The 25967-nt window shown below is 39.8% G+C and overlaps 1 protein-coding gene across 4 annotated transcripts in view; it reads right to left on the bottom strand.

The window, feature by feature from the left end:
* The window catches only part of DCLK1 (doublecortin like kinase 1), a 252017-nt gene that overhangs the window by 39929 nt on the left and 186121 nt on the right, over window positions 1–25967 (bottom strand). For 3 of the 4 annotated variants that reach the window (XM_069807991.1, XM_069807990.1, XM_069807992.1), the window contains 4 exons: window positions 8685–8769; window positions 7242–7350; window positions 2274–2331; window positions 1402–1521 (listed from right to left, as the gene is read on the bottom strand). In XM_069807991.1, coding sequence (XP_069664092.1) covers window positions 1402–1521; window positions 2274–2331; window positions 7242–7350; window positions 8685–8769 — 372 coding nt within the window. Of the gene's footprint in view, window positions 1–1401; window positions 1522–2273; window positions 2332–7241; window positions 7351–8684; window positions 8770–15494; window positions 20380–25967 lie in introns of those variants that run through there. The other variant, XM_069807993.1, reaches the window with a different exon arrangement.

Below are 25967 nucleotides of genomic sequence, written 5' to 3'. Positions count from 1 at the left end.
CCTAACATCTCAATGCGGCGCCCACATTAAGAGCATCCCCCAATCTCCACCTATAACCAGAGCAGAGCAGATAACAACCCTGCTCCCCAAAATCGCCTTCTCTCCCGACCGCTGGTGGTGCCTGTTTCTAACCACTGACACAGAGGATGTCTCCCGACAGTGACCACGCTTTTAATTTAAGATACGTGGGAGTGATCCGGGTGCCAGGGTTCGGAGTGCCTGACTTGCTCACAAGTGTTGAGCGTGCAGATACCACAGGCCTGCGCACAAATGCTGCTGCTGCACAGCTTCATGGTCATCTTTGTCCTGAAACACTCAAACCTGTGGATTTCCCAGGTGTAGGCATGATAGGCTGCCCCAGCAGAACGTGCTGATCGAGGTACAGAAATGGAGGTGGCTGCTGGAAAGATCTCCTTCCCACAGAACACCTGTGGAAGGAGGGAGGATCGCTAAGCCCATTAGTGAATGTGAAAAACAGGTGTATTCTGTTAAATTAAGTATGGAGAACAAGATGTCCTCAGCGGTTTTCTGTCTTAATTCCTACAATTTACTCAAATGTATTTTTACCACCTTTTATACACAGTGGCATACTTGCGTATTAGTACCAGAACCGAGAGCTAAATTTGTACTTCTTGCACGGCAGTGTTGACAGTATGGGGGCAAGACATGACCTGGTCTGACTTTCATAATCCAATTTGAACATGTAATTCCACCAGTGACTGACATAAATGCATGAGATCTGGAAGTTACTATGATGGAATAAATAGGGGACCAAATATAAAATACTGCATTTGCAAACTTACTTTTCAGAATAGAACCATGCTTTAAATAGCAAGTTTCTCTCTTTCACTTCTCCTGTCCTCCAGCTTAAATTTAGATTATTATCAAGGAGGCAAGCCTGACAATGTGTTAATATAAATCAGTAGAGAAAAAAGACAGGTAATATTGCTTAAATTTAACATAAATTAATAAAATTTAATTAAACTCTATTTTATCAAAGAGTACTGAATTACGAAGGCTGACATTTATGGCTCTTCACACTGGGTGTATTTTCAATTCACCTCAAGGCAGATGCATTTCTTTAAGATAAAACTTTTTAAAGATAATTCTTTTCGGGAAGCAAATAAAACGTGATCTCCAAAGTACTGTCCACAGAGCACTTCTGAGTGTGGCTTACAGAAAGTTAGACAAATATTTGACATGTTTGAAAGCTATAAAAAAAAAATCTGACTGTGAGTGACACATCTTTCAGTAGGGTGTTGGACAAGACTACCTTCAGAGACACCTTCCATTCGAAATTATTCTGTGATTCCATGATTTTTCGTAAGCATTAGTACCAATGAAATTTCTCAATATGGTTGAAACAATTCTTAATAAGCAGCTTGTTTCCAAAATAGTCACCTTTACAAGTTCCATGACAAGGTACAACTCAGTTGGCATGTCCATCTCCTCAATCAGAAGTACAATATTGGGATGCTTCACTCGTCTTAAAATAGATACCTCGTTCTGGATCATGTGTTCCTGCCACACAAAAAAAATCTTTAATGACTATGGGTTGGTGGGAAAAAATTTCACAGTGGAAAAAGCAGAGAGAATTGGGACCTGTGTGGATTTTTCAGGGCTTTTTAAAAAGGTAACAGATGTTGCCTCCAGCAATATGGAAGGAACATACCTAGAAACAACATCAGTGTGATAACTGAAAGAAGAACAGAGAGTAGAACAGAAAAAGAAAGGGAGGAAAAGACATGTTTCTGATGCAGAGAAAAATTAAATACGGAAGCTTCTAAAATTTTTTCTCTGATGCAGAATCTTTTGATTTAAAAATATGATAGCATCTTCTCAGAGAACCTTTTGTTATAGATTTCAAAAGCTAACAGTCACTTGGTATAAAACTGACATAAATTTGATAAACCTTGCATACTGTTTAGACATAGTGACCGGTGTTGTTATAATTATTAGTATTATTTTTCTGTTTTCTATAACATCTGGAATTATGAAAGTTAGAAGACACAATTAATGTTATAAAGAGCAAGGGGAGTGCCCACACACAATCAACCAACTTGAGAATCAACACACACATCTAGAAAGGCAAACTGCAGCCTCTTATACTGATATTCCAAGGGTCTCCAGAGGGCAGGCAAAGGCTTCAACCAAAAAAATTCTAACACTTGCCAAGAAGAATACACATACTGACAGCTTCCCAAACTGATCTCTCACAAAATGTTTCTTGGGGGGAAAAAAAAAAAAAAAGAAAAAGATTTTTTTGTACTTACTTTTCCTCTACATTTACTTTTTTTGATTATTTTCAGAGCATATTCTCTACCAGTTGATCTGAGGAAAGAGAAATGAAAAAATTGTATGTTCAATCACATTGAATATTTTTCTCAGTCGAGTTTATATTTGTCATTTGAGCGCAGTAGGTCTGGGCAAGAATTCTATTCAAGTATTTGTTTTGTCAAGAAATGAAGCTTGGATTTGACTGAAATTGTGAAGTCGAGCCAAATTTATTAAATACGTGTGCCTGAGAAAAAAAGCATTAAGCATTTTTTTTGAAAAATGAAGACAGTTCAATATTTTCAAAACAAAATCACTTGATTTTTTCATTTTGTAGTGGTAATTGTTATTTCTTCTGCAGTTTTATGTAAAAATATTATATAGTATTTACAGATCCAAATCTTTTCAAAACCAAGTTTTGTTTTCTATTATACAAAAAAAACCCTATGGAAAATACTTTTATTTTTTACTTAAAATGAGAAGACATTTGTTTGCACATCTACACTTATAACTGCTATGATAAAAAAGTCAGTCCTTGGAATAATGTTTTATGTATTCAGTAAGTATACAATATTTAGCAGAGTTAAATATGATGTTTACAGGACAAAATATGAAAGGTTCTGGAGACAGTAAGAAATTATAGAGAATTAGTTCAGGATGAGAACACATTTCCTTTTACGTGTTGTTGTTTTGAAACCATATAATATTTATTGCTACCACATATATACAGATATTTATTATATAGAATGCTAACAGAGACAAATAAGCTTGTAAACAAGTTAACAGTACCAACTTCCACTTCTTAATCAAGCTACAAAACCAAAAGATGGCTGGAGGGATGAAACCAAGAAGCTCCGTTCACAAGCTCTAGTTTCACTATAAGGTTAAATAGAGAACGGGTAATATAAGAAAAAGCTCTCACCGAAATGCTTTCATTTTGTAATAAAAATCTAAACAGCTTTACAAAAGTCTATTACATTGCCCTTAGGCATAAGTTTGGTTAAAAAATAATAAAAAAAAAAACCCTCTCAAGCATATGGGGTGATTTTTTTTCACTCTTCATTTAGCAAAACAGTTAAACTGATACATTAAACTCATACACAATAAGTTAAACAGAGAAATGAACGTGCCTAAAAGTGTGCAGTCTATCAAATAGGACATGCAAAGTGAGTCATAAACTGAAAGCACTGCATTAGGAAAACGACTGGGCATTTTCATTGCCATATTTAAGCACGGAGAATTCCTCTGGAAATGATGTACCACTAGGTATTAATTTAAGGGAAAATGGGGACTTCAGTAAAAAGAAAGAAAAAAACCAAAATATTAATTCTGTTTGAGCTCCCAGGTCAGCAGGGAGCAAAGACAGTCTGTATTAAGACATCAGTTAAAAGGCTGTGCAAAGAAATCACACTGGATGATGATGCTTATGACTTGGAAAAAAAGTACAGCATGGCTGTTCAAGACTTAAGCAAAGAAAAATTAAGATCGTCTCGTATCTGTACTCCCCCCCCAAAGGGGTTTAATGCTCCAGGCACCAGAATTGGGCCGCACTCCACCTGGGGTGCCCCGTCCTGGTGCTGCTGTTTGGTGGCTACAGTCCCAGCTCAGAGAGGGGACAGGCAGAGATACGGGTGCTATTTTGGGGGAATGGAAGGAGGAGGTAGGAGAAGGAATATTAGAAATTAAGATATCTGGGGTTCAAACTCAGACACAATACAGCCTCTTTCAATAGGAGTCTCTTTCAAGCTGCTTGGTTGCCCTAGGAATGCTTCCTTTCTGTCATGAGAAAGGAAATTGATGGTTTTTGTTGGCCATGGGAGACTCCATGTACTCCAAAACACTGGGAAATCTGAGCTAGTGAGGAAATGTCAGAATTTGGAAGTATCTGAAAGTTAAAAATGAACACATATAAAAACACCACAGGACAAATTGCACATATGATGGAGCAGATATGTAACGAGCAGATGACAACTCTGACTGCTCTTTGTTTTGGTAAAAAGAAAATTAAAGCTAAGATAATGCAAATCCTTTCCCCTGAAAAGCTGCAGAACCGCAGGCTGTCAGCAGCGCGACAACTTACACACCCGCCAAAAAATACGCACGGCCATGCCAGAAACTCGCAGTGAAATGGGCATACTGCCTCTCACCTATCACTCAACCCAAACAGTAAAAAGGTGCCACACAAAGTAGGAAACACGTTACAGCTGGATAAAAGCCCGGACCCACAGCAGTACCGCAGGGCACAGAGTTAGACCCCTCGTTCATAACAGGGCTCCATGCTACGCTCCCTGGCCGTTCTAACCTATTGCAAATTTCGCAGAGATTTCCATTGCACTGGAGACAAAAAACTACCGTCATCATTTCTGTGTGTGCATTAAATGTATTTGTGCGTGCATGCGTGCGCGCCCGTGCGTTCACAGATGCACAGAAGGGGCTTTAGAAGTCCTCACGTGAAAATTTTGAGGATGGTTTTTCGTTTCTATTTGCACCATTCCTTGTCAGAGGAAAACGCCTGTGAACGCATTTGAAGCGCTGGGGTGGCTAACCAGTGCGCACAGGCTGGTCTCCACAGCTATGGAGAAGAAGTGATCGGTGAAGATGTGTAACAAGACCCGTTCCTACTTGCTTAACACCTCGTGGCGCTACTCCTTTGAAGTCTAATGCACACAGGAATTGTACATCAGAGGAAAGTGGAAAAGTCCTCTGTCCCAAGTATCACCCCATCAATTCTGGCTCTGCAAAAATGATGGACATATCAGACTTTGAAGTGAGGTGTTTTTTGCTTAGAAAGACTGTGAAGAATGTTTTTGAAGGGGTTTTACATGCACTGGCTTTAATTTACCCTCTGAGTCTTTAGTCTCTCCTTCCACACTTGTGATGGCAAGGGTATACTGCTTTAGAAGTGGAAATGAACAGAAATAATTCTACTTTAATTTTCAAGCTCTCCCAAAGTAGTAACTCTCTGATATAAATGGGATCTATGGAATGGTATAGCTCAGAAAGCATAAGAGTGTGTATCTGGGAATACCTGAGTAATCATGCTATTTGAGCACATATTCACTAGATACGTCGTGTTATTGGATACTTCTGGGACCAGTGGGATAGACTAGAGGACAGGAAACAGTTTTCATTTAAGCTCTCGAGGATATTGTAATCAGTGTTATTTTTAGGTGTGGTGGGACCTATATTTAATTCTGTTCATGTATTTTCTCTCAGCTTGAGAAAGAGTTGTAAAATGCACACTAGCACATTTGAACTGTCTCTCAGCACAACTGGCATTTTCAGCTGAATGCCAGTGTATCAAAACCTCAACCTTTTTTACTTTGCCTTGTAATCTGTTTCTCTCAGTCACTACTCACTTCACTTTTAGCTTGCCTTCTTCTCTTTTCCTAGTTGTATGTTTTCACCCACGTTTTTCATCAGTCATGCCCCCTCCATAGGGTTTTACAGTGCCTTCTTGTTTTCATATTGTTTTGCTTTGCTTCCTTTAGGTTTCCGTATTCCCCAGTTTAGCATTCAGACCCTGGGGTTTGATCTGAACAGCTACTGCCCTCCGGATGACCAGCTCCACCATGAACTCACTCTGACAGAGTTCTCAAGGCCTCACAAGAGCTTTGGCCAAGTCTCACAAGCACACTGTCAGCTGATACAAAATCCACTCTTCCCCCTTTTCCCAACAGCTGTCTTCATGGTCTCCGACTTGCCAGACTCTTTCGGATGCAGAGCGGGACCTGTCTTTTTCCAGAGAGACTCTAGTTTAAAACCAGCCAAGCTAATTTATCATCATCTGCCATGAGATCTAATCCTGACTTACTCTCTAGGGTTAATATCGCATTCTTACAGGGTAAAGAGCAAAGGTTCTTTCTTTGAGCCTAGAGGTGAGGTTACAGTCTTCTGCAAGAGTCTCCTCTCCAGAATATGTTAATAGGGGATACAAAACTTGTGGAATTTCATTATCAGACCTTGACATCTCTATTGTTCTTTCTTTTGGACATCTCTAGCTCTGGCACTTTTTTGCCTTCTCTGCACTGCTACTATCTAACACGAGCAATCTTACAACCATTTCACATACAGGTACCTTCTGTCTTTTTACCCCATATTCTCCTATTTTTAACAATAACACCAAAAAGCACCTGCAGTTCAGCTCAGAGCACTTCTGTCTTTGTTCTGTCTATTTTTTACACTCTTAATGTTGGGTAGAGCCAGTTCAAACCTGGTTCATGACCTGCCTTACCAGATTTAGAAACTGACACCTGAGCTAGTCAACCTGGACACTTTCAGCAACACCGACATTTGAGGTGACTTGTGACTTCTCTGATCTGGAGTGGATGTCTAAAATCAGTCTTTAAGGGTGACTGTTCTCACATCTTAACAGTAAAGGGCACTGGAGAAGTTAGATTTTGATGTCTGCAGTGCAGGCTCCTAAACTTGGATGAAGCTCATATAATGGCATAAAGCAGGCAAGCAGAAGATAGATGCCCATTTAATTAAAGATAAGCACGGAAGAGGTTACTCCTCACTGTCAGATGGCAGAATAGATGGATCCAAAGTCAGCTCTGTGCTTACCGCCACCACTACAGCAGACACAGAAAACTTCCTGACATCTTTACAGAATGCTCCTACATGTGAAATGTTTCATTGGTCTAACATAAAGGGACAGTTGCAAGAACGTACCGCAAGGAAAGATGTTATTTCAGTGCAACAAGAAAGATTTAACACAAAGAACTGGTAAAGTCATGCAGAGTACAGCAGAAAAAAAACATATAAAACCCACAAAGAATCAAATTCACAGACTGTCCCTTGGACTCACTCTCTTTGTCCTATGAGAGGGCATTAGTCTAGTTTTTCCATCTGGCATTGAGACATTACCTTATTACATGTCCTATATTCTACAAATAAAGATATGATCTAGGAAAGCATGACATTAATGATTATTTTTACAGTAATAAGCATATTATCCTCCTCACCTTTCTATACACTCCTTCACAATAGCAAAATTTCCATCTCCTATAGTCCTTCCGACTTTATATCGCTCTGCTATCGATGCTGGAACCTGGAAACCTTCCTCCAACACTTCTGAAAGAATCATTAGTACATTTTTATTGTTAGTGAAGGAAACACAGATGTTGCACATAACATGCATTTTAAGTCTATGGTTTAGGAGCCTGGAAACCATTCCGAGTCAGTATCTCACTTACTGTACAGTCAAACCATGCTGCTGACATTGTATATACTCAACAGGTTTCACACAGATACAATAATGAAAAATAAGACTTCTGGGGGCTCAAACATACCACCATTCGAGTGTTACATGGTTTACCATTCCCATTGCAATATGCCCCCAGGACAAAACCAAAATTGTATTTTTTTAATTATGAAAAGGCCTCTGTGATCTGCACAAGCGCAGACCAGCCTCCAAAAAGGGTTGGAACTCCTTGACACAGCATGATTAAATATATGTACCAAAGAAGTCCAACACTCAAGCACTTATTTTATTACATCCTGTAAACTGAGACATCCATAAAACTCCTCATGTGCTAAGTGCTAGTTCTCCCCCTCCCCCAATATTAAATATTTAGTTTTTAAACAAATGTTCTCAATAATACTACTTCGCATGCAACCTGGGCACCAGATGTTTAGGTAAAATTGCATTACACAGTGTCTAAGCATAAGAAAAGTTTGTAGTTTCATGTGTTTTAGTGCTCATTCATGTACCATTATTTTTAAATGTATTTGAAATAGCGTGCTACAAATACCTAACATGCCTCTAAAAGCTGACTGTAAACTGCAGCTGATACAAACTAGTATATAAAAAAATGACTCTCAGAAATGTGACTTGAATTTATACTCTTTAAGACAGCGGGTTTAACTGTATTTTTATCTGTCCTTTGTTCCAGTGTAGTATTAAAAGCGAATGTTACGGCACAAGGAGGCTGGGGTTTGCCTGCAGTCACAGGCAGCATGAGGAGTTAGTGTCAGACGGGACCATACACGCACACTTACGTGTACCCGTGTGTGGACTGGCAGTATTTGAGCGGACACTATCCCTCAGCCTTCGTATGGGGTGAGACTAATCACTTTTGAGTAAAGACCCAGGACTGCAGCAGGTTCTTTAGTACCGTGACAGACGAGACAAAAAAATTACTGAAATAATCCAGCCAGCGCTGCGTCACCTGCAGAACTAGCACCTGGAGCATCCTGCAACAAAACCACCTCCGAACAGGGATGTCCAGATCGAATCTGATCCAGAGTGAACGCAACTGGTGTGCTAAGACTGACGAGCCTCCTCTGGGAGAGTCATCCAGCCCGCGACGCTCCCACCTTCCCCGGCAGGAAGAATGACTCATTTCCTACACAGCTGCTGTTATCGCCACATCGACTGCTTTGAAATGTCAGCCTTCAAACGTTACCTTCTGCAGGTCCATCATTTTCATCCATAGAGCTGCAGACTTTGGTGGATGCTAATGAGGTAGAGGAGCCACTGTGTTGGGAGCTCTGGAAATGGAGAGACACAAACGAAAACAGATGATTTTTAAGGAGCACGAGTACCTGCAGCATGTGCGTGCTGGACACATGTCCCGGGAAGGCTTCAGCGTTCCCTATGTAAAGCATCAATTTACTTTGGTGGAGGGATATGTGGATGCTTGGGAACGAGTCCAATTTTTCCACTGAATTCACACTTTCAGTACCCCCGTGTACACGGAGCTATCCCTGACCCATCACAGGCAGCAATGTGCAGCAACGCTTTTATGTATGGTCTACTAGTTTCTCGCTATTCCACACGCGTTTTGGCAGGGAAAACTGAGGAGCTGCATGCCCTCTGCAGGCAGGAGACTGCTTTTTCAGCCACTCCGTTAACCCAGCAGGCACTAGAAGCACCAACGTCTGTTTTGTCCGACGCTGGCTTTGTTACAGGCAGAATTCCTCAATTTTGCAAACCTCCTTCTGGTGAAATCCTCCCCAGCTGTGGTCTAGAAGGGAGAAATCACTATGGTACTATATGGAGAATATGAAATGTCAGGGTGAAAAATGTTTGCTTTCTTGGAAAAGCATTTGATGGGGTATAGCTCACTTGAGGCATGAGTCCGGACCTCGGTTTCAAGTACCTGTACAGCAAGTGTCTACATTTGCCCGTGCAGTTAATGGGAGAGGATGGTATCTCTATAGTCTCTAGAAGGAGGCTCGTAGCCACCCAGCTTGGATGCCAAAAGAGTAGCAGGCAGATCTCAGAAGGGAAGCCTTCCAAAGCACCCATCGGTGTCATGTATGGACTCCAGGCATGTACTTCAGGAAGACTGCTTCATCACGCATCTAGATGGACAAACCTACACAGACGTATGAGATGGCCTGGATTTCACCCAAAACACCTATGCTGCGCTGCGTAACAACTGTACAAACATATCTTCAGGATTCTCCCGTCTTCAAAGGAAATCGGGAGAAGCTAACGGTGCAACAGCGGCCCTTTAAACTCACAGCGAAACTGAGCATTTCCTCAGGTCCTCGTGTTGCAACGTCAGTGAGAAGCGTTCAGACGATTTCCAGAATGAAAACCTTCTGGGGTTCACACAGTTCGCATGCTGAAAGGTTACGAAGCACTGCAGTATTTCCTCACCTCCTTCAATCTATATATCACATAAATTGCAGGCTGTACTGCATGCAACTAACACTATCCGTTCCTTATCTGCGTTCGCAAGGTATCTAGATGCCCGCAATAAGGGTGCCAATCCGCTTTACAAATTTAATACAGCTTCTTGAATGATCTCTCTCCTCTGCCACTGCAGAGCACAGCCAGCAACTGAATAACTAACAATGCAGCAGTTGGGATTTTTGCAGAGTACGGAGCCAGGGAGAAGGCAGTCAGCAGACTTAAAAGCTGGCCAGGATGCTGAGTTCATTTGAACAGAATAACTTTTAATTTCTCCCACAATAGATTAAGGTCAGATGATTTAGGCAAAGGCTGAACTTGGCCTATTTTTCACTAAATAATCCTGCGAGCTTGCACATCCCATCTACCAAGAGACTCTTTGCCTTTTTTTCCTTTTAATCAACCCCAGCTCCTTCTTTTCATCCATCCAAGCATTTCTTCTGAGCTTTGACTAGAATTAAAAATTGCATTAATCAGTTTTTGGAATACTTTTGCTGCCTTTTGACAACAGAAATGAGCACTGACTGATCTTATGCAGTTTGCTAAGATATTGCAGCCCTTGTTTCAAGATTAGGACGTGTTTATGTATATGCTATTCCTGTGCTAAACGCTGCAGGACGTCTCAGTAAAACTTACCTCTGGTTCGTTTTTGAACAAGGGAGCAGATGAGGATCAAGGTAACGGGAAAATGCTAGGAGTTCTCATGCCTGGAGAAGTCACTCTCCAAGCCTATTTTTATACACATGTAATGAGAGAATTGTTTCCTTTACGCTCCTGCTTGTAAAATAAGCAGAAAAACATGTTTTCTCTACTCATTCTCCTGCGTCTGTTTGTTTTCCTAGACCAGGCATCCAATTTCTTACTTCCCGCTCCACAGTATTTTCTTAAAGGAATTACAATTTAAATATGTTTAATATTTGTTACAGATGCAACCAGAATGAATCTTTACGACATTTCAGGGGTACAACACAAAAAGGTTAGTGCTAGCTTTTCAATAGATTATCAAGCAGCTACTTTATTCAGTTTTTTGTATTTTAAATAGTGAGATTACACTTTTCAGCAGATGTTAGGTCAAGACTGCCGACTACACACCGCTGCAGCTTTCTTCAGCAGTCTGACAGTCCCTTTACGGAGTTTCGCACCCATTGTTCTCATTTGTGAGAATGGGAGAAGTGAAAATCGAGACCTAACTCGGTGGCCACATATTCTCAGAATAGGTGCCTAGAGGGACTCAAATTTCTGTTTGGGAACGGAATTTCTTAAGGACCCTCAAGACGAGGTTTAACTGAGAACTGTGACCGCTCAGTCCTTCCAAAATTCGATTCCTTCGAGGGCCCATTTCAGCAAAGAGCTACAGCAAGTGCTTCACTTTAAATACAAATAATCTTAATGGCCTACACATGACTGAAATTAAATTCACTCCTAAATATCTGCTCCCTAAATATGTATTTAGCCAAGGTTTAGTTAAACAAACAGAAAAAAAAGTGGCCCATAGAATATTTCAAGGAAATAAAACATCGATATGAGATCGATTTTTAAGTGCCCCTATTTCTTTTCTTACTGACACTGCGTAAGGATGGGAAGGCTAAGATGATATTCACAACCGAAGAAGAACTAAAGTGATGCCTTAGCAGCATATACTGTACCAGAGGTCTGCAAACAAAGCATACAGCCCCTTCAGTGAGATCTGCGGGCGAAGCACCGGCGTGTGAGCCGAAGCAGAGCTCACCAGCGGCAAGGAAGCAGTAGCTAAGAAGACATTTGCTAAAAATACATACCGAGATTTTTAAAACTTTAAAATTTTTAAATGAGTTGAAAAATATGAAGAAAACACACACTTTTCATTACCTTTGCTGAACCCCTCCTATTAAAACAACAGATTAAAAAGAAATCAGGAACCATACATTTGCACATATTCACCAAGTCTGCTGACGGACCCCCTTTCACAATTAAAGAAACGTTACTAGGTAAACACGACACAAATATTTTCATCTTTATTCAGTCCTCTGGAACAACATGCAGGCATTTATTTATTTCTCTTTACTTCAGCTAGAAGGACATTCCGTTTATTTAGACTTTAATTAGCTCGTTGTTCTCACAAGCTGAAAGCCCTCCGGGTCCAGCAATCCTTGTGGGTCTCGGTATTCCTTCCAGTTGGCTTGCCAGTCGCGAGGCATTGTCGTGCACGCTGTTGCTCTCACAGCTGTGGACTCCATCAGGGATATTGCAGATGGGGAGGAGGGGGAAAAACAAACTCTAAGCAAGGGTATAATCTCTTCAACACACAGACCTTAATGCAATTAGCTGTTTTAATTTTAAGAGATGCTGAGGTGCTTGAAATGTCATCACTTTTACACAGATTTAAAGGGGTCCAGTTGCACAGGTTGCCAGCACATGGCCATTTTTATGGCACACCTCCATAAAAGCGATGGCATAAAAAAATCAGGGCTTTGGTGTAAGGACTTCAGATCCTATTCAGGTTTATATAACAGATGGCCAGCACACCACACATCTCATTGATGTGAACGGAAACATTAGTGCTATAGAGTTTCATCCATGTCTCACTGGGAGATTTATTTAGCAACTGTTTTGTAAATAGTTTCTATCTCAGTGGAAATTGTGCTACGTCCGTGAAAAAAAGGCAGTAAAATAAATATTACTGTAATTTCTCTCTCCCCATACTCACCTTTGCCCTAAATTAATCTTAAAAAGCCCCCTCCGACTTAAGAGCAGGAATTATTCTTGGGGACCACCAGTTATGAAAAGAAACAAGTATGACTAGGAAGTTTGTTAATGCAATTCAAATTCCTGAATCTTTAAACCCCAAATACTGCATTATATTTTCCAAACCTCTCAAAACCTTTATTAGCGCATATGGAGGCTGCAAAGTCTCTCAACAATAGATGCCTTTGTATTTTCCTAGCATGAAGGAAGCATCTGGATGAAATGTGAGTAACAGAAATGCACACAGGTGTAACGCTAAGTTTGGATCTCATGCAGAGTTCTGCTCTTTTAGAAACAGGCTTAATGAAGCAGAGATTAAAATTAGTAAACAAAGTGTGAATTCAGGAAGGAGGCTCAGGATAAGGGAATTATTAATGTCTTTAAATGATGCCTCCAAAGATTTCTTCTATTCTGAAGAATTCTACAGAATTTTAAAAACATATAAAAAGCTATGTGTGTCAATAATATGTGTAAGATGAAGTTCAATTCAGCAAGGATAAATAGCATTAATCCCAAACCTAAACAGTTAAGCAACCACGCTCACCTCTTTTGGAGCCCATACTAGCATTCAGTCTGGTTATAAATAACCTTTGCAAGGTAGCCGCCATGAATTCCTGACATAGTCAGTTCCTTAGCCTAAAGATCATCACAGTTAATGGTAAAATAAAGACAACAGTCCAGTGCAGGTATTAGCTCTGAAGGACTTTGAATTCCTGTAAGGTGTAACAGTGTTAAGCAAGAAATAAGCGAGTCAATACAACAAAATGGTACATCTCCAGAGAACAAAAGGTAAAGCAGAGGACAGCTGGTTTAAAACAGTAAAATAATATATTTTGATGCGTTTTTTAAGAAGGCAAACTCATTTTTCTATTTTTCAATTTAGAGAGAAGCAAAGGGTTACACTGAAACGCCCTCTCCCAACTCTATCCAGCCAAAAATGTTTTTGATTTTCTTTTGTTTAATCACTTACATTTTTTGGCCCAGCCAGCTGAGATGGGGGAAGAAGTTTTCATGTAAACAGTACAGAGCTGGCAAAAAATTACTTCATGGAGAAACATCAAATCCATAATCTTCATGCCGAAAGAATGGAAGCCAATGGAATTCAATGTATAGAAAGAGAAATGATGCAATTGTTTTCTTTTCAAATTCAGACATTGCACTAAACTGACACATAAGATCCAAATTTATTTATAAACTGCTTCATCTGGAAAGGAACAATAAAAAATGTATGCGAAACTGCTTCTTATCCACAGTTCTACATCCTGCCCTGTCTTGTTAGACACTTGACTTGAGAGAGGCCCTACATACATAGGGAAATGGTATTTTTTTGTTCATTTCTGCAATTCAGGACTTACACAGCTTGACGAAGAGCTACGTTCAAACAACACAAGCAATAATCTGGTGTAGTCATTCAGGAACTTGTGTTGGTTTTCTTCTTTGAGGGACAGAGGGACAAGTGGGAGAGTTCGCAAGGAAATGGAGCTGACAGACTGAAGTTACGTTTTCAAGCTGAAGGACTTTGTTTTATTAGGATCCTCTTATTAAGCTGCAGCATCGACTGCTTATACACTCATTTGATTTGTGTAACAAGGCAATTCTGAAAGACCAGCATAGTTTCCTATATGGTATTTAACAGTAAACTTAAATCTAACCTCCACTAGCTCCTAACAGCTGCTTCCAAAGCTGAGCCATAATTCAGACTGTAGGCTCACTCAACCTTTGGCATCCTCCAGAAAAGAGTGATGATCTAAAAAAAAAAAAGTATCAGATTCATGGTATCGGAAGTTGACCTGTCATTACCGTATCCATACTGTGGTTAACATAAAAAGTTACACGTGCGGTGAAGCAATGTGAAGGTTTCCTTTTTCCTTTTCTAAAGTTATACACAAGTAAAATTTTCCACTCAACTACAGAATAAAAATTGAAAGGCCATCAAAGGAGGTTCTTATTTCTTCCACCTAATTAAGGGCACAGCACAATCACCACTTTTATGTTGAATCTATCTGAGTTGTATTTTAAAAGCTCTCCTGGTATTCTTAACTGTTACTTGGTAGAGACAAACCTCAATTATTTTTTTTCATACTCTTCCTCATTTCTATAATACTGTTTCCCTTCTATGTCTGCACACCTTTTTTAGGCACACCTATTTACTAGCAACCAAGAGAGTTTCAAAACTAGAACTTTTAGCAGGCCCACAGATCCCTCTAGGAGAGTGTCTGAACACCAGCTGAAGCATCAGACTGGCAGATGACATGTCAGAAACTAACATCTCTCTTCCCCCGCCCCCGCCCAACAAAAAATAGAATTAGCCTATAGATATGTATCTTTAAAGAGTGGAAAGACGTATCAAGAAAACAAGGTACTTATTTTAAAACACCGTGGGTATGTTTCAGTACTCTTAGTGTTCCACAGGCATATTTTCCTAATACTTGTCTTACGAGGAGCGCTGCTGTCGCTGAGTTGTCAGCAGGGAGCCGGTACCTTGCTTTGGATAGTCGGCTAATTTCCCACTTCAGACTTCACGTCTATCGCGTTGCGTGCACACAAACTTACCCATAAGCAATTCAAGGCAGGTATATTTACCGTCTCCAAAAGACCTGTTAGAAACCAAATTCTTCCTTGAAGGATCTTTTGCCTCCACACACTAGAGCCCAAAGTTTACTATTCAAAAAGGCACTGAACGCATCTACTATTTAAAGGAACCCATTAGGATGCATGAATCCCGTATGCTTATACTAAATGAACTGTTAGATGGACAATGCTGATCCAAAATGAACAAGCGATACCAACTACAAGTATTTTTTTAAAGCCTGTTAATCATGTTTCCAAAATAAACTCACTGAACAGTGTGTATTTTTTAAATATATTTATTACATCGCTTACAATAATCTACAGTAATGTTAAATCTAGCAAAACAACAAATTGCAACCAGGATGACATGGTCAAATATGAAACACAAGTACAACACAGTATGATGAAACAATGGCACAAAAATGAAGGTGATTTTCTTCAGCTGATTATATGAAATAAAACATTCATCGGCATTTATTTTTGCAAGTTTTACATTTTTTGTTGATAAATCAACAGCTTTCTTTTTGGTTTCCCGCATCACATTAATACAAAAATGGTATATTTTAAAAAGCAAATATCCAAGAACTTTTCTTTAAAAAAAATAATTGTATGCATAACTTTGTAAAATCTTAAACTTATGTTGTAAATGTGCCAATATTTACAATATCATAGTGCAACTAACAAAATAAAGAGGCCTTAGCACAAACATCGTTAGCTCCTCTTTCACTAGAGTCCAAATTCCAAAACACTGTATTGCAGGGCAAACCACAAACTAATTACCTCATATAACATCAGACAACAAGTACACGCTGAATACAGAACAGCTTTTTTCATACTTCACTGCTGAGGGTTAATTTAAGCAAATTTGAATATAACCAACATGCGCAAACACGGACACAAAAATGCATACAAAGATGTACGTGTGCACTGCGTGTGTGTTTAACCCTTCACTAGCGTGTGCATACACGACACATGTACCTACGTACCCATGGCCTTCCGCGGGGGTTAGGGCGCTCGGCCAGCCTGGGACCAGGCGCGAGGTGGAAGAGGCAAACCGAGCCAGCCGAAAGGTGTTACGACAGCAAACTCGGCTCAGAATGGCCTCTGCTCTGCCCGGCCAGCCCTGCTTTCTGGGCGGGGGAGTCTCCTGGGGGGGCAGCGCGCCCATTGCCAAAAAGCGGGACAAGCGCTCGCGGGCTTTGCTCTGCGTGAAAAGCTACTGCTGGCTGCGCGACGCAAGGTTATTTCTCTATTGACCGCTCACGGCTACAAGCTCTCGTCCCGTCACTAACAGAGAAACTGGAAGTGAAGATTAAATAAAGAACAATCTTGTATTTGGTTGTGTACCATTAACTGGGTGCAAGAAAAAGCACAGACAGCATTAATCTAAGTATTCATCAAGTGACGAGGTAATTTAGCACCACAAAGATCTTCTGTTTGCTCGTTTCGCTACTACTTTTGACAAAACGGTAAACTTGGGTTGATCAGGTGTTCTTTTCTGTATTACTGTTAATTCATTTTAACATTTAGAGTTGGAGGACATTTTTTCTAACATACTGCACTATAATGTTCACATCGCAGTGTGAAGTATGAAACTGTAAAAGGAAACGCTATTATTTATTTCAATTGTTACGCCACACAATCTCAACCCAGGTGTTCTTCAAGGCTGGTTAACATTATGTACCCTTTCTTATAATATACATTTATAGCCACAACATTAATGCCCCAGAATTTTCATTTTACAGCCATATATGCCCTGTGAAAATGCTTTAAAGGGAAAAATAACTAAATATAACGTGCTGTCGCTGAATTATTCTATGAATTGAAAAGCAATTTTCACATTGGATAATGAAGGCTACAGATTTTACTGATTTCACCAAAAGAGCTTCTTATATTGCATGACTTAATACACTGCAGAACAGTGCAGGTCAAGAGGAGACACAAGTCGGAACATGTCAAAATAAACCCATTTCAAATTCATGATTAATGTTTTGTCTGTGTCTATGTACTTGTGCATAAGGCCCTATCCTTCCCACCTTGAAGTCAATCGTGGTTTTGCCACTAACTTCAAGCTGAGCAGAACTTAGCCCTTGTTTGTACATGAGATCTCTTAAAATTGTATAGACTTCCTTGGGGGAGCCGCTCAGCAAGTACAGGTGGGTGCAGCTCTGCTGACTTTACGAGAGCTATAGCGAATCCCACCAGACGACCATCCTCCCAGCAACACATTTTCCCCACGTATTTGTTTAAAGCCACAAATGTGATGTAACTGTGCATGGGTTTCAAAGCCATTAATCTATGTGTGTGTGTGTGTGTGTGTGTGTAAATATAAACATACACATTCTGTGCTTCACATGTGAACTGTTTGTTGCATAAAAGAAGAAGAAAAGAGATTAAAAAAAACCCAGAAAGTTGTAGAAAGCATTAGGGAAATAATCACAAATATTCATAAAGCTCAAAGGGAAGCAGAGCATTCACAAACTATACAAGACTCTTTAGCTACATCATAATCACCTTAGAGTAGGCACAAATAATGCAGCATACAGAGAACTAGAAGAGGTTCAAACACTATAAAGTTGCTTAAGCTATTTCATTATTTAATGCAGTCAGTGAAATCTAGGGACAAACTAAAACCTGTGCTGTTGCAAGCAGAACTACAGCATCAAGAAACACAATTTCAGTTTCACCCATAAACTGAAACCTTCTGGTCTTGCTTAAAAGAAGCATTTCATTTCTGCTCGTGTATAATGGGAATTACATTCCACACAAAAGGGATCTCAAAGTCCATAAACAGTGTACCTTTTCAATCTCTAAGGGACGTTAATTCCTTAAATGAAATATTAATGATACATATTGCCCCTGAATAGCCCCTTAATACAAGTCATATGTTGAAATGATTAAATGTTATGGACTAGCATATTCTTTGAAACAGTCTTGATGGAGAACTCACTATGATAACAATTACTGATATAAGGTCCATTTTTCTTTTCCACAGCTAAGCAAAGCCATGGGATTCAGGTTTGCTGGCAATCTGTGCTCCCTGCGCAGAACAAACATTCTTAATAAACTGCCTTAAGCAGCAGTAGCCTATATGGGAGAGGGGAGAAGAAATAAAATTCCTGGAATTTATTTTCTTTACAGGAAAAAACAATTTTCAAAACATCAGTATGTATTTTGTTCAGTCTGGTGGAGCTGTCTGAATTTTTGGAAACTGATCCCAATGCACCTTTACATAATACGCATTTCTTGGGATTAAGTAATACATTTTACAAAGACATTCCCTCATAACAGGCAAAAATGCAAGTAACTTCACAGCTGCAAACTTTTTCAGTAGAACAGGACAGCCGTAGGATTGGGGTATGTTTGGGGACTGTGTCTATCCCTGGGAACAGTTTTGGATCTGAAGTCTGAAGCAGGAATGACAAAACATGCATTTCAAAAGGGAATGACCTAACTGCTTCAGCAAACCTGCCAGATCAATGACTTTCTCTCCAGGTGATACTGGAACCAAGTATTGAAAACAGAGAAGGTAAGTTTTGTATTCTGCTGCTCTTTTACTTCTTTTTGCAAATATCCTCCATAAAGAAAATTATATTGATACAGTGAAGCTATAACATCACATGCCAACATTTTCCAGCTGCTGAATTTTATTATGGACAGATCAGTGTAAAGGAATTATTTCACTACATTTAGAAGTCAGCATGAGGCAGCTAAACATTTTCTGCTATTAAGTCAATTTTCCTGATTTCAGAATATATTAAATCATCACTAGTGTAGCTCAAAAATATAACTCTCTATAGATTTTTTGTTGAGGATCAGAATCACACTAATTTCTAATTCTTAAATCATTATTTTCTGAGATACTGAAAGGAAAGATATAAGACAGTAAAAGCATGTGATCGCTACACTATGGGCTTAAATACAACATAAATTTTAAAGCAATATGCAACATACGATGGGAAATATTGCTATTACGTAAACTAAAGTAGACTAAGGTTCTCACAATAAAGCAGCAGAAAACAAATAGCATTAGTAGATATTTGTTAAGCAACTGGTTATAATGCATGACCTACTTTAACACTAAAGGAGTTTTGCATATTCATGCTGTACAAAATGACCACCTCTAGAAATTATGAAAACAGAGAAATTAGGTCAATAGGAGGATGATTTACAGTACCACCATTTCTGTAGGCTTTCATTTTAAAATGCATACAATGTCTTATTACAGCAAATAAAAAGTGATGTTCCTGTCCTTAACATAAGTGAAAATAATCACTCGTTTCTCAGGCAAAATGTGTTTTTCCAAAAGGTGCCATCATACATGTGTCAGACGACGCTGCTAGCCAGCAGGCCCCCGCGTTTCCTCATTTAGAAACCTGTCCACATTTACTTGCAGCACACGGGTGATCAGTATAACAGCTTGTGCCAGGTAAAACGTTCACATTGCCTGTGAACACACTTCTGTTTACAGTCATCGGATGGTAATGCAGCAAAGAGAACTTGAACACTACTTTGAAAGCATTTACTTTTTGTCCTGTGACCACACAGGATTTCTCCATTTTCTTTTCATTTAGATAAAAAGACTAAACTTAGAGCGTTCTAAATGTGCGTGTCGGGATCAGACAGCGTGATGCAAGCAGTTTAATATGGCAGGGTTTTAATTTTCTGCTTTTTACCTGTTCGTTGGTAAAAGCAAAGTATTAATTAACTGCTCATACCACAATGAATAAAGATACCGATGGTAAAAACAGAACATATAATCAGTACCTTAGATGATAAAAAGAGCACTATTCATAATTGTGCCCAGTATGGATTTGTGCGTTATATTCACCTTATCCAATCTTCTTTCCTTAAAGCGTGCACAATGCTGTTTTGTATTTGATGGACATTTTCAATGGCTCGTTCATTACAAATTCTTGCATTAAAATGCAGTGGTAAAGCCAAAAATACCCCCACACACCAGAATTAATTTGGCCCCATGTTTTTAATATCAAATATGCAAAACTCTTTTGTGCGATTCACTATTACTGTAAATTAGCAGCTATTCTCTTTAAAAATGTTAAACCTTCACCAAATCACAAACCATAAACATTGTTCCATTTTCTCTTTTACACTGAGTCTCCTACTGAATCCATATCATCCGAAGAGAGTGGGCGATACAGGTCCTGTAAGATGAAGTGCAGTATACATTTGTTTATTGTGTTTGATTTGTTGCACTGCAACTGTCTTATATTCTTTTTGTTACCGTGGACCAGAAGATATTGTTTAACATAAAATATACATATTCTATGTACTCAGGTTTTTGGCTTAATGTCATACAATTATTTTTTAATCAACAAATAGATGGTTAGTAAATAAAGCTGGAGTTTCAATGTACAACATATTCTAAGAGGCAATTTTTTTGTTTTTAATCTTTCCTATTAAACACTATTAAAACAATATATGTCTGCTCTGGAGACCCTCCTAGTTTTTTGGAAACTTGGCAATACGAATTTAACCTTAAAGGGAAAACGTCGCCCTTTTTGCTGTTTCACAGACAGCAGCAGGAAAGCGAGCGCTTACCTTACATAAGGTAATCACGACTTGCCACCCGCTGGTGATACAGCACAGATCCAGCAACGCCTGAGCCCCAGAGCGCTGCCACTGAATATTGCCGTTACCCACACTGTCCCGACAACGGTATGTCTTTCCCACAGTTTTTCTGTGTCTGTGGGTACGCGTAAAAAGCCGGCACGTAACATCCCCCGTCACCGGCTCTTTCCGACGGTAGCCGAGCAACCGGCTCGTGGGAGCAGAGGGAGAGTCTGAGCGTACGGATCCGCTTCGTCTTCCCAACGCCCGCTCCGAGCATCCTCCGACGGATCAGACAGCCCTCCAACGCCAGCAGTGTCGGGGGACGACACGCCGCCCTGCCCGACCTACGCAGCGCAACGGCCCTCGCCAAGACACGCGACGGCGCTCAACGAAAGGGAAGGTGCAGCCACGAGCGGCGGCGGAGGACGGAGAACTCTCTCCTTCGGGCGAATTAAGCACAGCTGACGGTTTCGAGGGGCACCGACTCGGCAGGGGCACCACACCTCACAGCCAAGCTCTGAGACCTTTAGGGCGTTGGGGGGGATCCCTCAAGTATAAAACGTATTTACGAAATACAACAAAACAACTACGAGACAAAATACGAGAACACGCGAGAATAGGAAGGCTGATGGAGCTAGCTGAGGGTTGACCTTGGTTTGGGGTTCTTTTTAATCGCAGGAAGGTAACTGAGACAAAAAAATAAACACATCCGAAAGCTATACTATAAAACAAGGACTACCTAAAATGAATGCTTTACAAATTGCAAATTTACACAGATCTCAGTAATCTATGCAGGTTTACGTTTTACTTGCAGGCATGATATAAAGGGGATTTAAGTCCCTTAAAGGGGTTTTTCATTCCCTAGAATGGTTATTCTGCATGTATTCTGCCAATGGGCGTGTGTACGTATGGTAGCAGACATGTTAGATGGGCAGAGTGAATATCAATCAGATCATTATCAGATCAATGCATTTCTATTTTGTTGTGAACAATCTAGACAAAAGAAGAATTTTAAACAGACAAGATCATCTCATTCCAAATACTAACTAGTCAGTTAATTATTAAAATTTCTTTCGAGCATATACAGTTTGGGAATTTCTAATATATAGAACAGAAAAAAAATCTTTTGATTTCCTAGGGAGGGGAACGCCACAAAGTTTTGAACAGTATCTTCCAGGTGACTGCTCACTCCTATGAATATAAAAAATATGCATTCCAAACTTACAAAGAAGATACTTGTGAGAACTCACTTTTAACATTTAGGAAACACTTTTGTGTTTATTTTAATAACTCTGTGGTTGTTTTAAAGCAAAAACATGCACAAGATTTCATGGTCACATTATCTGTTTTTTCATATACTTTTAAACACTTGAAACTTTTTTAAAGTTTTCCTTTCTGCAAAAATTTTCCTTGCCTGTGATTAGCCGAAGACCTGTATTTCAGAAAAAATATGAGGATGATCTATTTATTATTTTGCATAGATTAATAAAAGGACAAAACTTGCTGAATGAGTAAGAATTCTTGGCCACATACAACTCAAAAAATCCTTATATGCATAGAATTCAACTTCTTTGATTAGTCAAGAGGTACCTTAAATCTCATTTTTTATTATGCTATAGGTTGTAGTCTCTACGGAAGTAGAAAAAACATTTAAAATAATGGCCAGCAACAGAAAATCAGGTACAAAGTGTCCACCTTAATTGAAGTAATGACTATGATTACAAGACAGTGGGAAAATAAGCTCATAAACTATTATAAAGGCTACTTAAATAAAATGGGGGGGTTGCTATTATGTATATTTGTTGTTATGATTGCCATGTCACCTTTTCTGAGTCTGCATCATTAACTGTACTCTGTTGTGGTAGGAACTATATGCATGTGCAACACAATAACTCTCTACTTCAACTGCTATAAACCTGAATTTCAGATGTTTTAGTCCTCTGTGGAAATACACAATTAAGTACATAACAATTTAAAGACAATAATCTTAATTTCCTATTTAAGAATAAAGAAAAAATTAAACTAAGGATTAAACTAAAGAAAGCATAACTGCAGTACACAGCCCACAAGTTAAAATACTCAGAAGGTGACAATTGCTTGATAGTTAGCCCAGACAGCTGATAAATGGTCCCTAGTTCACTTTCAAGTCCTTGTATTACACCCATGAAATTTATCTTTCAAATCTTTACTTTCCTCAAATACAGATTGAATTTCACCCAAGATTATAAAAATATAACTTTCACTGATTTCTGAATTTCTGGAAACAACTCAGCCACATACATATGCAAGTGAGAAAGGATAAAACTTTATCTTTTTATGTTCTGGCTTTTGAGGGTACAAAATTTTGTCTGTAGGGTTGCAAGAATACTGTTTTCATGAGTATGTAACACAGCAGCATTTTTGGCTTTATTTACATCAATGGAAAGCCTTCCATCAAAGGCCAGAACTTTTTTTAAAAAGGTGAGTGATGAAATGTCAGAAAGTAAGATGATTGATCCCTATTTTAAGTTGCCTAATGCACTCCATAATTAGAAGGAATATTTTCTTTGGAAAATTCTACCATCTCTACTATTTTTACAGCTCTTTATTATTCACAGGGAGAAATCCCTCAGTTTGCAGAAGTACCTTGCTTCTGCGCCTCTGAATTCAAAAGCATGACCTCCTATCACCTGTACTTCCCAGGAAAAGCACCGGCAGCCTGTCCAGACCCCTCAGCATTTTGACGTACCAAGCCTACAACTCCCTCACAGGGCTCGGATGGGGATGCTGAAGAGCTGACTGATTAGTTACACCAAGGGGAATCGGGCTACGCTAGAGTCAACGTTCCCTCTTGCCTTCCAGACCCAGTACGTACCACTGGCATCCCATCTACCCGGTGGCACGAGAACAGGCACTCCTCTAACTCCGACCGCACAGAGAGAGGGGCAGAGAAAAAACGAATTACACAGCCGAGCTGGCATTCCCAGGACCCAGCACCTTATTTCGGTTCTAGAGCAGTAGCTCCCTCAAACTCCACGTCAAGAGAGAAACCCAGACCAGGCAGAAACCCAGCCATCACCTTCAACCCCAGACCAGGGCTCCAGCAGCCAGCACTCTTCTTCTGGGGCAGGAACACCTCACCTCTCAACACTGGGGACAAGGCGGGCACTGAAATCAGTCTCCTCTTCTCTCTTGTAGGTCTACCACACGATATCAACACTTCAACAACCTCCTAGGGAATAAACCTTCTCCTGCACCTGGCTTGTCAGCCCTGTAGCTGAAGCCACTGAAGACAAAGCAAAATGCTTTGTCTTCGGTTTTGGTTTATGACAATATGGTACATAAAATAACCTGTCCTCTAAATGAAATTTAAATGGCAAGATATGAAAGTTGGTACTAAAAAACCCAGAACACCATTTATACTGCTAACAAGAAAATTAAGATGAGTAAGCACTGTTTAATGGCTGTTCACAGAAGTAATTTAGTCATTGGAATACACATATGACCTTTAACAACACAATCGTATGTTTTTACGGTGAACTTCTAGCTCATTCACTTCACAAGTTAAACATGAAAGGAGCTGAAATAAGTTCTCAGAACAAGTGTAAAGTTTCCATCCCTGAACTTCTGAGCAGTTGATTTAGTAACCTAAATAATATTATTGCAATGCATTTTTACATGATTGCAATCTATTTTTACATGAATTTATTCCACATTTCGTCAGGTAAAAAAAAAAAAAAATCTGTCTAAAATAAATCCAGACAAGCATGAAAGATCTCCTACTGAGGTCAAGGGGACTGGATATGAATATCCGAGAAGAGAATTCAACTCTTTAACCCTGTCTTATCCCTCCTGTAGTTTACTTCAGTATTTATTTTCTATATAGTTAGCAACGTGATTATGTTACCACTACACAGCCCTTTGCATCCATAATCCTGCCACTCGGTGATCCTGTTACAATTCCGCACAGGGAACCCGGATAAGAAGCAGCCCATCTGCTCTCCTCTTCCCGCTTGAAAGTCAGAAACCTTGTGCCCAAACCCCTTGTGTCTAACGGTGCTGACCACGTGGTTCCCACTCACCCGGCCACAAACACTAACGGAAAAACATTTCTTCACTATGGGGAGAGAAGCATCAGTGGTGGGGAAGGAAGTTTAGGAAAGTTACCAATGACAAGAGACAGCCTTACTGCAAACGAATCCACTGTATGCTAATGTCATCCCTCTAAACAGACACCCTTACATCACCGATGTATAATTCATTTGGAAAACTCTTTGTTCCCTCTTCAGTGACTTATTAATGATTCATTAATAAGCTTTGAGAGTAAGAACAAACAGGTGTGGAAGATGTTGCATTCAAGAAGATCTTAGCACCAGCCTACCCAACTGAAACTGGCATCTTTACTCTCTGAGTACCAGATGATGAAAACCATGACACTACCCGGAGGCTTCAAGCTGCCACTCACGGGCTGTCTCTCTACTGCGAGATCACAGTCAGCTTCCATATCTATAAACAAGTCACAGCAGAAACCTGTGGCTGTATCCCAGCCCGAGGTAAGGCTTGGCCATGCACAGTTCCTCAGCTCCCTGGTATCCGATGGAGATGAAGAAGGGTACGCAGGCTGGAAGGGAGTCGTGCCATGCTACACTGTTCCTGACCTGGATATCTGCGGAATCAGGTCTGCACCAGCCCCTGAAGTCAAGCACTGCCAATTTTGTACATAATCCCCTTACTTTGAGAGACAAAAATTATGTCTTTATTTAAAAACTGAAAAGGCATGTGCTCAAACTGTGTTTACAAACAAGTCTGAGACAGGGAGTCCTGCCTTAGGGAAGCTTTCATAGAGAACTGCTCACAGTTTAGAAAATAGCAGAAGAGAAGATACATAGACATCTGTCCCATTGCTTTTGAATAGATACAATTAATTAAATCAGCGTGTGGAGCCTTTTGGGTTGAACAAGTAATATTTTGTCAGAGGGTTACAGCAGTAACACAGGTACTACCTTAATTCTGGATGCTTAGGTACATTGTAGATTCCTCTATACCTGATAATTAGGGGAAACTTGCAGCTACTAACAACTCTGGTCCAGCAAAGTGACTGACAAGTCTCCTGCTGCCTTGGTACTGATAGTATCTTCACTTCACAAGGCTATGGTATCATGGCTAATCCACAGCTAAATTCCACAGCGCATTCTTTCAC

The sequence above is a fragment of the Haliaeetus albicilla genome, chromosome 20, assembly GCF_947461875.1.
Source record: "Haliaeetus albicilla chromosome 20, bHalAlb1.1, whole genome shotgun sequence".
NCBI lineage: Eukaryota > Metazoa > Chordata > Aves > Accipitriformes > Accipitridae > Haliaeetus > Haliaeetus albicilla.
The sequence above is the reverse complement of the archived record's forward strand: the minus strand, read 5'-3'. Positions and strand labels throughout refer to the sequence as shown.